The sequence below is a fragment of the Globicephala melas genome, chromosome 3 (assembly GCF_963455315.2).
Source record: "Globicephala melas chromosome 3, mGloMel1.2, whole genome shotgun sequence".
Classification (NCBI taxonomy): Eukaryota; Metazoa; Chordata; class Mammalia; order Artiodactyla; family Delphinidae; genus Globicephala; species Globicephala melas.
The window spans coordinates 150,951,044-150,967,160 of record NC_083316.1 but is presented as its reverse complement, the minus strand read 5'-3'; the positions used below and the strand labels follow the sequence as shown (position 1 = coordinate 150,967,160).

The following is a 16,117-nucleotide window of genomic DNA, read 5'->3' as shown; positions in this document are numbered from 1 at the left end:
TTTTGCCGAGGCTGACTTGAGTTGCATAGTTGTGAAACTGGGGTGTGGGGGATTGATTCTCTCAGCCAGAGAATGTGAGCTCAGCCAACAGCCCAGCATCCACCTCTCAGTGGGGCTACTCTGCCCTCTACAGAAACATTTACAAGATGTGGGGCTTCAAGATATACTTCTCCCCAGGATCAAGGGTAGATACAAAAGTATTTTAACCATGTATAGAGAGTTTAGAAAGTGGGGGGTCGGAAATTCCTTAGAATCTCACCTTCTAATCTCACCCAGTGATGTCATAGAAAATTAGTTCCTTCCAGTGTGCTTTCACCATATACAGACTTTGGCAACAGACCTGGCTCTGCATTTACTTTCCTCTCAGCCTTTGTTTTCCCATCTGTGAAAGGCGGGTGGTACTCACCTTCACAGGGGTACTGGGTTAGATAAGCCAGTGCATGTGCATTTACCTATGCTGCCTTCCTCTCTTCCTCCATGCTAAGAGGTTCCCATAAACACAGGGCGAGCTTAGGCTCCCCAACCTCTTCCCTTCTTCCCCTGCCCTTGGAGCTGGACAACTCCGGCCGACCTCAAAACGCACTCAACAATGTCCTCAGCCCACTTGAAGAGGACAGAGATGACTAAGGAGCCCTCACAGTAAAATGCCTACTGACAAGGACACTGACCATTTCAGGGAACCATTCAGCTGTGTTCTTTGTAGTTCTTTGTAGGACTCTGTTTTCAAACTACTGGTTCTAAATATTTTTCTCTCCTTCTTAACTCCTGGTCTCCAAAGAAGCTGGAAACGACGTTAAGGATAAAATAGCATTGGAACACACCCCGTTTATTCTTGGTCAATATACACTGGTCTGAGGCCTTCCTCTCCTTTATTCAAGGCAGAAGAATATTCTGTAATAAAAGTAGATCCCATGTCCATCTTAAATTACTATTGCCCATGACCCAGGTGTATTCCCTGGGACGCAAAACAGAAATGAACAAGAAGTGTTAAAGGTGAACTTTAAGCAAAACCGAGCTGCTTTAATATTAAACTTTCAGCTAGCTCTCCAAAAGAAACAATTACATAAACCTCCATGAGGCATGGAATTTGCCTTTGGGGCTTTGTTCTGAGAAGGACACATACCTTTCTTTGAGCGTGTTAAAAAATGCACAAACCACACAATTACATGTCGTGGCCTTGACAATGCTCTCTCTTATGTTTTAGTTACAGGCGCCTGAAACAGAGAAGACCCTCCTGGCCAGATGACAGGCAGCTAACACTTGACTGAGCGCTTTCTACTTTTATCTCACGCCCATTAGCAATCAGTCTTGGCAAGTTATGTATTACCATCCCCGTTCTACAGAAGGAAGAAACTGAGGTCTAGAGACATAAAGTTAGCTGCCCAATGCAGAGTAGGTGATGGAGTTGGGATTTAAACCCAGACCTTCTGTCTTAAATCCAGTGCTTTTTAAAATGTTTCTGTAACAGCTTCCTCAATTCCAGGCCCAAGAAGTTGTAAGGACCATCTTATCTTCCCAAGTGCCATTACTGAGCTAAAATCAACCTCAATATGATCATGGCAGGTAAATTATGTATATATGTATGTATGTGTGTGTGTGTGTGTGTGTGTGTGTGTGTGTGTGTGTGTGTGTGTATGCATTTTCCCCCCTTACTGATGGAGAATAAGTTGGACATTGTACCCCTAAATACGTGAGAATGGATTTCCTAAGACCAGGGGTATTTACTTTCATAAGCCAGGATAATTATAAAAAAAAATGAAACTTAATATTAACACAATACTATTATATAATCTACTTAAAATTTACCAATTGTCCCAATAATGCACATTATAACTTCTTTTTTCCTGGTTCAGGATCCCATCCAGGATCATGTTTTACGTTTAATATTCATGTGCTTTAGTTTGTTTTTAATCTGGAACAGTTCTTCAGTCTTTCTTTGTTTTTAAGACATTGTGACTTTTGAAAGTACAGGCCAGCTACTTTGTAAAAGCCCTTCAATCTGGGTTTGTCTGATGCTTCCTTCTGATTAGATTCAGGTCATGAATTTTTGGCAAGAACACTACATAAGTGATGAGGTGTCCTTCTCAGGGTATCACATCAAGAGGCATGTCAGTTTTCTCCCCTGAAAACTTACTATCTTTCCTTATGTAATTAATAATTACATTAGTTTCCCCAGGGACCACATTAATCCTTGGCTAATCAAATCATTCTTATTTGAAGCAGCTATTCCATCATTATCCTTGTCAATATTTGCCCCCTGAGTGTTAATTAGTCTAACTTTTCCAGATCCTCACGGATCACTGGCTTTGCCTGTGACTAGAGCAGAGCCACTTTCACAGACTTAAGAGTGTCTTACAACTTTTGCAAGATGTACATTTTTACTTTGCCACTGATTTGCTCTGTATTTGCATCATATTGACGGATATTTACAATCTCCGAGTCAGTGAGCAATCCACCCAACAAAGACGCTGCAGTGATAGGCCACGGAAAGATGCCAGGGCCAAATCAGGTCATTACTAAATCCTTCTCATGTTAGGATGACTTTTGTTTACCTGCACAGCCTAATAACTGTGAGGACCACGGTAGTATCTGCCATAACAAAAATACTATGTGAATTCTGTTTCACAGCAGTGATTCCGGCTATGTCCTTCCTTGTTCCTCACAGTTACAGCAAGGAACAATGGTTTACTGAAGCTAACAAATTAGAGTCCCTTATGTAACTTTAATTCATAATAATGTCCACTGTGAGACTCCCACACCATCTGGTTTGTGACCAAATGCTCCTTACCTCTTAAAACATGTTGGTAACTGGATAACAGAAACTGTAGATGCTCAACCAGTTCATCCCATGTCTGCCACTGGGTTTTATCCGACTGCAGAGATAGTAAAAGCAATTGGTAATAAATGCCTTCCTCAGTTAGAGGTTTTGTACAGTTTTCAAGTCACTTTTACATAATGTAAAAAAGTGTAAAACACTTTTACATAATTTACTTAATCAAGGATTAAGGAAAAGGTGTTCTAGGCCTGGAACTGAAATAGGGAAAAATGTACCTGACACTTGAGCAGTGATGTGGAATTGTTCAGAAAATAGAGGGCCTGGGCCAGAGACAAGGGCAGGCGGGTGGGTGTCTCACAGCTGTGGAGGAATATGATTTCCAGCACTTTGCAGCGCAGAAGGTGGCTCTCCATGGTAGTAAAGAACATCTCTCTGTGTGGAGAAGAGATAGAGAGAGTTCACCATCACAATTATTGTTTCACGGAACATACACCACAATTCTCCCTGAATGCTCTAACCTTTGCCCTAATCCAGAGAAGGCTAAGAAGGAATACAGTGAAGGCCTACAAAATCACAAAGCTTGTGGACAGGGCAGAAATGGATTTGTTCATAAATTCGCAACTGTCAGAAGGAGGGAAAGTCTTTGATATTTGAAAAAGACTAGTTTAGGACACATTAAGAAGAATTATATCATACTGTAACCAAGAGAATTAATCATGAGATTACATATTTCTGAATGGCCATAATGTGCCAGGTACTGTTTGGCAGAAACAAGGAATAATAAGAGAAATAAAAGAGGATATTGCTCTCAAAAAGCTGATAGTTGAAGAGGGGCAAGAAGTATGCAACAGGAAACCTACATAAAGCGCAGGGCAAGTGTACACGTATGCGAGGTGCCTGTGGTGCTCTAGAGACACAGAGAAGAGAGCACATTTGGTCAAGGGGCTGGAAGCAGCCTTCGTATGGAGGAGGTGGCACTGCTGACAGTGGTCTAGGAGTAAAGAAGGCCCGAGGCAGGAGGCATTTCAGTGCAGGGATAAACATGGGTAAAAACAAAGAAGTAAAAGTCATAGCTGGGGCACTGCAGCCTTGTTAAATTTCAAGTCTAGGACTTAAGAGTCCCAGAGGGACTCTGGCCCTTGACTTTGTCACTCTGTGCAGGGCAGGGCTTGGCCAGCGAGGGTGGGCTGGAGCACATTCAGAGGCTTCTGAGCAGGACAGCTGTAAAATGGGGGCTGTGCTTCAGAAAGGTGAATCAAACTCATTGTTCTAAAAGCAATGTCAGCTTCCAAAAAAAAAAAGTTATGAATCTCAGATGCACAGGGTGAATCTCTGGACTGCCTGAAGGTTTTTGCCTGAAGGTTTGTTTGGTGGTTCTTGCCAGGTCTGCTTGTCATAGCAGTTCTGAGGAATAGACGGCTCATGAGCAGATAAGGAGATGGCAGCAACAGAGCTAGCTCTAGATCTCAGAGTTCTTTCTTCTACAACTGCCCCTTTGCAGTTTTGCAACATCTGGAAAAACAGGGTGCTCTTTGTGCCACTGTCACTTATAAAAATGATAAATAACAAAGTATCTATTCATTTTTATTTTCTTTTTTCCCCTTTCCCGTTGCTGTTCCACCAGGCACAGGTATTATTTGTGTAAAAGCAAGGGTAAAAAAGCAGAATAAATACTTTAAAACCTTTGCTTCTTACCATTCAAAAGTTTTAAAAAGTCTGTAATATTTGTGAAAATCCATTTTATCTCTCTTTTTTAAAAAAAAATATATTTATTTATTTATGGCTGTGTTGGGTCTTCGTTGCTGTGCACGAGCTTTCTCTAGTTGCGGCGAGCGTAGGCTACTCTTCTTTGCGGCGCGCAGGCTTTTCATCGCAGTGGCTTCTCTTGCTGCAGAGCACGGGCTCTGGGCACACGGGCTTCAGTAGTTGTAGCACGTGGGCTTCAGTAGTTGTGGCACACAGGCTCAGTAGTTGTGGCTCACGGGCTCTAGAGCGCAGCCTCAGTAGTTGTGGCACATGGGCTTAGTTGCTCTGCGGCATGTGAGATCTTCCCGGACCGGGGCTCGAACCCGTGTCCCCTGCATTGGCAGGTGGATTCTTAACCACTGCGCCACCAGGGAAGCCCCATTTTATCTCTTTAATGTGTGTTTTTTTTTAAGTACGATTCTATACCTCCTCTGACAAATTTTCTTTTTTAATACAAAGGACTCCAAATTATTACATTTATAAGATATTCCCCCAATTCTTTTAAAGTTTAATTTCTACTCTGTATTTGGCCTATTACTTTCACAAGACAGTTTTCCTATTTAATAACTTTTTATTTCAAACTGTATTTTCTCTTCCAATTTTTATTCCAGGGCCTGCATTTGTCCTGGTTTTATAACCCAAGATGGCAAACCCAGAAATATCCAAGGGACAAGAAAGTAATTTTAATGTATTGGACATAGTAGGAAATGGAGGTACAATTATCTATAGCAATTCAAATTCAAAATTTAAAAACAAGATACAGAGGAAGGCTAACATCCAGATCCAGCCTTAACAAGTATAGCTGGTATTGGATTTACTCTCCTGTTATCAATAATTATAAACCTGTACAAAATATATGAAATAACTATTTTCAGGCATTGGACAAGCTACTACAAATGACTATTATTCTTGAGAGAAGGGAAACAAAGGTGGTGAACCCCATGTTTACCCCAGATTTCTTGCTGGGGGCACTTTCTAACTAAGGCAGAGGAAAGCGTCGGTCCCAAACAGAAAGCAGTGGGCTTGTTGGGCAGAGCAAACAGAGACTGGAGTTCAGTAGAGCTGAGGTGGCTGGAATTTGTGTCAAAGAAGAGGGAGCTCAAGAAATATGTGTAAGGGGCCCCCTTGGCACACGGACAGGGAGAAGATCCAAAAGCCTGGGAGAGAACAGCTAGTGAGGAGCTATGAGCTGACTGGGAATTTGGGAGAGTACCCAGTGCTGAAAGACATGGGGTTTCAATGAGCTAGAGGAGAGATCTCATTGAACATGTTGGGCATTCAGGTGCAACCCCAGAAAGACTAAGCTACAAGACTAGTATCTTAAGAAGGGTTGATTTAGAACACCCTTACAAATCCTAGAAACAAGGCTTAAAAGGAGAAAGCTAATCTGCCAATAAATCACTGTCTGCAAGAATGAAACTCAATACTCTTTAAAGGAAGTCAGCAAATTTCAGACTCTCAACAATGTGGCATTCATAATGTTCAGCACACAATAAAAAATTATTAGACAGGGGAAAAAGCAGGAAAATGTGATTCATAACCAGGAGCAAAATGTCCATAGAAACAGGCTAAGAGTTGATACAGATGTTGGAATTAGTAGACAAGGACTTTAGAACAGCTATTATAAATATGTTCAAAATTAACCAACCAACCAACCAACCAGCCGACCAACTAACCAAGATATATATAATCAGTGATTAGATGGGGACACTTAGCAAAGAGAAATGGACACTATAACAATGAACCAAATGGAGACTCTAGAGCTGAAAAACACAATACCTGAAAAAAAAAATCACTGGATAGGCTTAACAACAATTGGGCACCACAAAAGAAAAGATCAGGGAGCATGAAGTCTATCCAAAGTGAAAAAGAGAAAAAAAAAAGACAAGTCAAAACAAAATAAAACAAAACAACAACAGTAGAAAACACCAGATCCTCAGTGTTCTGTGGAACAGTGTCATACAGCTTAATGTATATGTACTTGAATTCCCAGAAGATGAAAGTTTGGGGCAAAAAATAATGGCCAAGATATTTCAAAAATTGATCAAAAGTATCAACTCACAGATTCCAGAATCTCAATAAACCCCAAGCAGGATAAACGTAAAGGAAACCACACCTAGTTATAATAATCAAATTGCTGAAAACAAAAAAAAGCAGCCAGAGAACAAAGACACATGGCATATAAGGGAACAAAAGTAAGAAATTCTAATGACTTCTCATCAGCAATCCAGAAGAAAATGGAACATCTTTAAAATAAATTAAAAATACCTATCAATCTAGAACTCATATCAAGTAAAAACACCATTCATATATGAAGGTAAAATAAAAACATTTCCAGATAAACAAAAGCTGAGAGAATTCATTATGGTAGACCTGCACTACAAAAAATGTTAAAAGAAGTTAAGTTCTTTAGGTGGAAGAGAAATGATACCAAATGGAACTTGGATCTTCAACAAAGAAAGAAGAGCACCCAAAATGGTAGCTATGTGGATCTGATGTGTTTTTATTTCAGCACCACTAAGCAATTAACTCAATTCTGACACTATTTACCATAGTGTCAGATCCCACAGGTTAAGGGCTCAATCCTACAAGACTGCCCTCCCACTCTCTCTTCAGGTGCCAATTGGAAAGTCCAGGTTGTTGACCTGTGTGCTTCTGAACCACTTAGCTATAGATCGAAGGTTCCCAGAAACCCATCTTAGGTTTGATTAATTTGTTACAGTGGCTCACAGAACTCAGAGAAACACTTTACTTACTAGATTACCAGTTTATTATAAAAGGATATAACTCAAGAACAGCCAAATGGGAGAGATGCATAAGGTATGGGGAAAGGGTGAGGCCCTTCCATGCTCTCTGGGTACATCACTCTACAGGCATCTCCACCTGTTTACCAACCTGGAAGCTCTCTGAACCCAGGCCTTTTGGGTTTTCAAGGAAGCTGCATTAGATAGGCATGACTGATTAAATCATTGGCCATTGGTAACTGAACTCAACCTCCAGCCCCTGCCCATTCCCAAGACGTGGGGGTGGGGTGGGGGGAGGGCTGGTAGTGGAGGGTTGGAGTCCCAACTCTCTAATTACATGGTTCCCCTGGCAACCAGCTCCTATCCTTAGGTCACCAAATACTTTCTGAAAGACCCCTCACTAACATAACAAAGATAACTTGATCACTCTTATCACTTATAAAACTCCAAAAGAGCTCTGTGCCAGGAACAGGATGAAGATCAAATATATATATTTCTTATTATAGGTCATAATATCACAGTTAGGTAGTATAAAGACTTTCCCTCCCATATCTCTGAAATTTTTTTAAAAACAACTAAATGTTTAAAGCAAAAATATGATCCCATCCTGGAGTAAAATGTATGACAACAATAGCACAGAGGATGGGAGTGGGGTAAATGGAAATACACAATTATAAGGTTCTTACATGTTATGATATAATATTAATTCAAGGCAGACTCTAGTAAGTTAAGAATGCATATTGTAATTCCAAGAGCAACCATTAAAAAAAGTAAAACATTTGCTGAAAAAGCATGTGATAAAATTCAATACCTGCTCATGATAAAAACTGAGAAAACTAGGAATAGAAGGGAACTTCTTCAACTTATTAATGAATATCTACAAAAAAACTTATAGCTGGCATCATAATTAATGGTGAACTCATATATATATATTTTTTTGCGGTACGCGGGCCTCTCACTGTTGTGGCCTCTCCCGTGGCGGAGCACAGGCTCCGGACGCGCAGGCTCAGTGGCCATGGCTCACGGGCCCAGCCGCTCCGCGGCATGTGGGATCTTCCCAGACCGGGGCACGAACCTGTGTCCCCTGCATTGGCAGGTGGACTCTCAACCACTGCGCCACCAGGGAAGCCCTGAACTCATATTTTAATTAATCAATAATTAATGAACTGAATGCTTTCCCCTACATCATGAACAAAGGTGTCTGCTTTCATCACTGCTATTCAACATAGTACTGGAAGTTCTAGCCAGTGCAGTAAGGCAATAAAAGGCATACTGATTGGAAAAAAAGAAATAAAACTTTCCCTATTTGCAGATGAAATGATGGTCTACACAGACAATCCTAAGGAATCTTTGGCACAAAAGCATTTTCCTTAAAAGAAAAAGCTGACAAGCTGGACTTCATTAAAATTTAAAGCTTGCTTTTTGAAAGACCTTGTTAAAGAGGATGAAAAGACAAACTACAGAATGGGAGAAAATATTTGCAAACTACAGATCTGAAAAAGGATTGTATCTAGAATATATAAAGACTCTTAAAAGTCAACAGTAGGAGAGCAGAGTCAAGATGGAGATGTGGGAAGACGTGGAGTTAGCTTTTCCCTGCAACTAGGGCGCCTGCCGGCCGCTGGTGGGGGACTCTGATGCCCAAGGAGATGGGAGGTACCCCAAAGTGAACCGGTAGGATGTAGGGGGACTGATGGGGGAGGAGAAGTGGAAGCCAGACAGGATCGGCATCCCTGAGGCCAGGGAGGTCAGGAGAGGCAGGCGGGAGGAACTCTCCAGGAAGAGCAGGAGAGGAGGGAGGGCGATTGCCTGGCCCGCCTGGGCCAGGGAGCCTGCTGAGCTCCCAGGCCTGTACCCCCCCTCCAAAGCCCCATCCAGGCTGCATGGGTCCTGGGGGCATAGGAGGGAGGCAGGGAGATCAGGAGAGGCAGTTGGGAGGAGCCATCTGGGAGGAGTGGGGGATGAGCGGAGGGCGATTGCCCCTCTCACTCGGTATGGGGAGCCTGCTGAGATCCCAGGCCTGTCACCTGCCCTCCAAAGACCCCTCCAGGCTATGTAGGTCCTTGAGGGCATAGGAGGGAGGAGGGGAGATCAGGAGAGGCAGGGGGGAGGGGCCCTCCCAGACTGGAGGAGCAGGAGAGGAGAGGAGGGCGTTTGTCCCACCCACTTGAGCCAAGGAAGCCTGCTGGGCTCCCAGGTGAAGTCCCCTGCCCTCTCAGACCAGGAGTGGGGGGCACGCCTGGGCTCCTTCTGTTCCTTGAGCCTAAGCCCCATCCCCCACAGCCCCCAGGGCCTGTTCCAGCCCTGTGGGTCCTGAGCATTAGCCCCAACCACTACCCAAACCTCACCCTTGCTTAGGCCCTGCCCTCTGCAGCCAAAGCCTCCTCCCCCACCCCCCTTTTTTTCCCTCCTCTTTTTTACTACTGTGGTACTGTTGTACCTTCTGGTTGTTGATTCATCTATATTTTTATTTTTATATTCTTCCTAACATATCTGTTAGTTTCCTAGTCTAATTTTATTTTTTACTTTGTTATTGTATTTTATTTTTTTGCCACCCCAGGCAGCTTGTGGGATCTTGGTTCATGAGCCTGCCAGGGTAAGGACGAAGCTCCTGCGGTGGGAGTTCTGAGTCCGAACCACTGGACTAACAGAGAACCTTAGACCTCAGGGAATTTTCATTGGAATGCGGTCTCACGGAGTTCCTCATCTTAGCACCAAGACCCAGCTCTACCCAGTAGCCTACAAACCCCAGTGTTGGAAGCCTCAGGCCAAACAACCAGTAAGACAAGAACACAGTCCCACTCATAAAAAAATTAAAAAAAATGAGACGGCAAAATAATATGTCACAGATGGAGGAGCAAGGTAAAAACCTACAAGACCAAAAATATGAACAGGAAATAGGCAATCTACCTGAAAAAGAATTCAAAGTAATGATAATAATGATGATTCAGAATCTCGGAAACAGAATGGAGGCACAGACTGAGAAAATACAAGAAATGTTTAACAAAGGTCTAGAAGAAATAAAGAACAAACAGAGATGAACAACACAATAACTGAAATAAAAAATACAGCAGAAGGAATCAGTAACAGAATAACTGAGGCAGAAGAACGAGTAAGTAAGCTGGAAGACAAAATGGTGGAAATAACTGTCGAGGAGCAGAATAAAGAAAAAAGAATGAAAAGAATTAAAGACAGTCTCAGAGATCTCTGGGACAACACTAAACACACCAACATTCGAATTATAGGGGTCCCAGAAGAAGAAGAGAAAAAGAAAGGGTCTGAGAAAATATCTGAAGAGATTATAGTTGAAAACTTCCACAACATGGGAAAGAGTCACTTAAGTCCAGGAAGCAAAGAGAGTCCCATACAGGATAAACCCTAGGAAAAACACACAAAGACACATATTATTCAAACTAACAAAAATTAAATTCAAAGAAAAATATTAAAAGCAGCAAGGGAAAAACAAAAAATAACATATAAAGGAATCCCCATAACGTTATCAACTGATTTTTCAGCAGAAACTCTGCAGGCCAGAAGGGAGTGGCAGGATATACTTAAAGTGATGAAAGAGAAAAACCTACAACCTAGATTACTCTACCCAGCAAGGATCTCATTCAGATTCAATGGAGAAGTCAAAAGCTTTTCAGACAAGGAAAAGCTAAGAGAATTCAGCACCACCAAACCAGCTTTACAACAAACGCTAAAGAAACTTCTCTAAGCGGGAAACACAAGAGGAGAAAAAGACCCACAGAAACAAACCCAAAACAGTTGAGATAATAGTAATAGGAACATACATATCAATAATAACCTTGATTATTAAATGCCCCAACCAAAAGACACAGACTGGCTGAATGGATACAAAAACAAGACCCATATATATGCTGTCTACAAGAGACCCACTTCACATCTAGGGACATATACACACTGAAACTGAAGGGATGGAAAAAGATGTTACAACAGACAAGGAGGGACACTACATAATGATCAAAGGATCAATCCAAGAAGAAGATATAACAATTATAAATATATATGCACCCAGCATAGGAGCACCTCAATACATAGGCAAATGCTAACAACCATGAAAGGAGAAATCGACAGTAACACAATAATAGTAGGGGACTTTAACACCCCAGTTACACCAATGGACAGATCATCCAAACAGAAAATAAATAAGGAAACACAAACTTTAAATGACACAATAGACCAGACAGATCTAACTGATATTTATAGAACATTCCACCCAAACGTGGCAGAATACACTTTCTTCTCAAGTGCACATGGAACATTCTTCAGGATAGATCACATCTTTGGTCACAAATCAAGCCTCGGAAAATTTAAGAAAATTGAAATCATATCAAGCATCTTTTCTGACCACATGCCATGAGACTGGAAATCAATCACAGGAAAAAAACTGTAAAAAACACAAATACATGGAGGCTAAGCAGTGCACTATTAAATAATCAAGGGATCACTGAAGAAATCAAAGAAGAAATAAAAAAATACATAGGAACAAATGACAATGAAAACACGACAACCCAAAACCTATGGGATGCAGCAAAAGCAGTTCTAAGAGAGAAGTTTATAGCAATACAATCTCACTACAAGAAACAAGAAAAATCTCAAATAAACAATCTAACTCTATACTTAAAACAGCTAGAGAAAGAAGAACAAAGAAAATCCAAAGTCAGTAGAAGGAAAGAAATCATAAAGATGAGAGCAGAAATAAATGAAATAGAAATGAAGAAAACAATAGTGAAGATCAATAAAACTAAAAGCTGGTTCTTTGAGAAAAACAAAATTGATAAACCCTTAGTCAGGTTCATCAAGAAAAAAAGGGAGAGGACGCAAATCAATAAAATTAGAAATGAAAAAGGAGAAGTTACAACAGACACTGCAGAAATACAAAGCATCGTAAGAGACTACTACAAGCAACTATATGCCAACAAAATGGACAACCATGAAGAAACGGACAAATTCTTGGAAAGGTACAATTTTCCAAGACTGAACCAGGAAGAATTAGAAAATATAAACAGAACTATCACAAGTAATGAAATTGAAACTGTAATTTAAAATCTTCCAAAAAACAAAAGTCCAGGACCAGATGGCTTCACAGGCGAATTCTATCAAACATTTAGAGAAGAGCTAACACCAATCCTTCTCAAATTCTTCCAAAAAAAATCCTGAACAAAATACTAGTAAACAGAATCCAACAGCACATTAAAAGGATCATACACCATGATCAAGTGGGATTTATCCCAGGGATGCAAGGATTCTTTAATATACGCAAATCAATCAATATGGTACACCACATTAACAAATTAAGGAATAAAAACCATATGATCATCTCAATAGATGCAGAAAAAGCTTTTGACAAAATTCAACACCCATTTATGATAAAAACTCTCCAGAAAATGGGCATAGAGGGAACCTACCTCAACATAATAAAGGCCATATATGACAAACCCACAGCAAGCATCATACTCAATGGTGAAAAACTGAAAGCATTTCCACTAAGATCAGGAACAAGACAAGGATGTCCACTCTCACCACTCTTATTCAACATAGTTTTGTAAGTCCTAGCCACAGCAATCAGAGAAGAAAAAGAAACAACAGGAATACAAATTGGAAAAGAAGAAGTAAAACTGTCACTGTTTGCCAACAACATGATGCTATACATAGAAAATCCTAAAGATGCCACCAGAAAACTACTAGAACTAATCAATGAATTTGGTAAGGTTGCAGGATACAAAATTAATGCACAGAAATCTCTGGCATTTCTATACACCAACAACAAAAAGCAGAAACAGAAACTAAGAAAACACTCCCATTTACCATTGCAACAGAAAGAATAAAATACCTAGGAATAAACCTGCCTAAGGAGGTGAAAGACTTGCACTCAGAAAACTATAAAACACGGACGAAAGAAATCAAAGATGACATAAACAGATGGAGAAATATATCATGTTCTTGGATTGGAAGAATCAATATTGTGAAAATGACTATACTACCTAAAGCAATCTACAGATTCAATGCAATCCCTATCAAACTACCAATGGCATTTTTCACAGAATTAGAACAAAAAACTTTACAATTCGTATGGAAACACAAAAGACTCTGAATAGCCAAGGAATGTTGAGAAAGAAAAATGGAGTTGGAGGAATCAGGCACCCCAACTTCAAACTATACTACAAAGCTACAGTAATCAAGACAGTATGGTACTGGCACAAAAACAGAAATATAGATCAATGGTACAGGATAGAATGCCCAGAGATAAACCCATGCATATATGGGCACCTAATTACGACAAAGGAGGCAAGAACATACAATGGAGAAAAGACATCCTCTTCAATAAGTGATGCTGGGAAAACTGGACAGCTACGTGTAAAAGAATGAAATTAGAATACTACCTAACACCATACACAAAAATAAACTCCATATAGATTAAACACTTAAACATAAGGCCAGACACTATAAAACTCTTAGAGGAAAACATAGGAAAAACACTCTTTAACATAAACCACAGTAAGATCTTTTTTGACCCATATCCTAGAGTAACAGAAATAAAAACAAAAATAAACAAATGGGACTTAAACTTAAGAGCTTTTGCACAGCAAAGTAAACCATAACCAAGACAAAAAGACAACCCTCAGAATGGGAGAAAATAATATTTGCAAATGAAACAACAAAGGATTAATCTCCAAAATATACAAACAGCTCATGGAGCTCAATATGAAAAAAACCAAACAATCCAGTTAAAAAATGGGTGGCAGACCTAAATAGACATTTCATACAGATGGCCAAGAGGCACATGAAAAGATGCTCAACATCACTAATTATTAGAGAAATGCAAATCAAAACTAAAATGAGGGGCTTCCCTGGTGGCGCAGTGGTTGAGAGTCCACCTGCCGATGCAGGGGACACGGGTTCGTGCCCCGGTCCGGCAAGATCCCACATGCCGTGGAGCGGCTGGGCCTGTGAGCCATGGCTGCTGAGCCTGCGCGTCCGGAGCCTGTGCTCCGCAATGGAAGGGGCCACAACAGTGAGAGGCCCGCGTACTGCAAAAAAATAAATAAATAAACTACAATGAGGTATCACCTCATGCTGGTCAGAATGGTCATTATCAAAAAATCTAGAAACAATAAATGCTGGAAAGGGTGTGGTGAAAAGGGAATCCTCCTGCACTGTTGGTAGGAATGTAAATTGATACAACCACTATGGAAAACAGTATGCAGGTTCCTTAAAAAACTAAAAAGAGAACTACCATATGACCCAGCAATCCCACTACTGAGCATATACCCTGAGAAAACCATAATTCAAAAAGAGACATGTACCAATGTTCATTGCAGCACTATTTACAATAGCCAGGACATGGAACCAACCTAAATGTCCATCGACAGATGAATGGGTAAGGAAGATGTGGCACATATGCACAATGGAATATTACTCAGCCATAAAAAGAAACAAAATTGAGTTATTTGTAGTGAGGTGGATGGCCCTAGAGTCTCTCATACAGAGTGAAGTAAGTCAGAAAAAGAAAAACAGATACTATATGCTAACACATATATATGGAATCTAAAAAAAAAAAAAGGTACTGATGAACCTAGTTGCAGGGCAGGAATAAAGAGATAGACATAGAAAATGGACTTTAGGACATGGGGTGGGAGGGCAAAGTGCGAGTAGCATTGACATACATACACTACCAAATGTAAAATAGTTGGCTGGTGGGAAGCAGCAGCATAGCACAGGGAGATCGTCTCGGTGCTTTATGATGACATAGAGGGGGGATGGGAGGGAGGCTCAAGAGGGAAGGGATATGGGGACATGTGTATGCATATGGCTATTCGCTTCACTGTGCAACAGAAACTAACACAGTATTGTGAAGTAATTATACTCCAATAAAGATCTATTAAAAAAAACCAAACTCAGTAAAAAAGCAAACAATCTATTTAGAACATGAGAAAAAAATATTTTAGTGAAGATGTTATACAGATGGTATTAAGCACATGAAAAGATGTTCAACTTCATTAGCCATCAGAGAAATGAAGATGAAAATCATAATGAGAATCTACTACACACCTATCAGAATGGCTAAAATAAAAAACAGTAACAACACCAAGTGCTGGCCAGGATGCAGAGAAACTGGATCACTCATATACTGCTGGGGGGAATGTAAAACCGTACAGCCACTCAAGGAAACAGTTTGGCAGTTTCTTAAAAAAATTAAATAAGTAACTACTATATAATACAAAAATTGCACTCCTTGGCACTTATTCCATAGAAATGAAGACTTACATTTATTCAAAAATTTGTACATGAATGTTTATAGAAGTTTTATTCATAATAGCCCCAAACTGGTAACAAGACAGATATCCTTCAGGAGGTAAATTGTTAAAAAAAAAAAATCAAAGGTACACCCACACTATGGAATACTATTCAGCAATAAAAAATAATCAACTATTGATAGATACAACAACCTGAATGGATCTCCAGAGATTTATGCTAAGTGAAAAAGCCAATCCCAAAAGGTTACATACTGTATGATTCCACTTATACAGTATCTTGAAATGACAAAACTATAAAAATGAAAAATAGACTAGTAGTTGCCAAGGGTTAAGAAGGGGTGGCAGTGGGAAGGTATAGTTCTATAAGGGCAAAATGAATAATCCTTATGACTATGGAAATGTTCTCTATCTTGGCTTCTATCATTCTTTGTTTTTATTTTTAAAAATTGAAAAAATTTTTATTTTATTTATTTTTATTTTTGGCTGCATTGGGTTGCTGCACACGGGCTTTCTCTATTTGCTGTGAGTGGGGGCTACTCTTTGTTGCAGTGCGTGGGCTTCTTATTGCG

General features: G+C 40.2%; 1 protein-coding gene across 3 annotated transcripts in view; it reads right to left on the bottom strand.

Moving 5' to 3' along the window:
• The window catches only part of SIMC1 (SUMO interacting motifs containing 1), a 95,395-nt gene that overhangs the window by 4,570 nt on the left and 74,708 nt on the right, over window positions 1-16,117 (bottom strand). For all 3 annotated transcript variants that reach the window (XM_030846823.2, XM_030846825.2, XM_070045275.1), the window contains 2 exons: window positions 3,052-3,208; window positions 2,789-2,873 (listed from right to left, as the gene is read on the bottom strand). In XM_030846823.2, coding sequence (XP_030702683.1) covers window positions 2,789-2,873; window positions 3,052-3,208 — 242 coding nt within the window. The remainder of the gene's footprint in view (window positions 1-2,788; window positions 2,874-3,051; window positions 3,209-16,117) is intronic.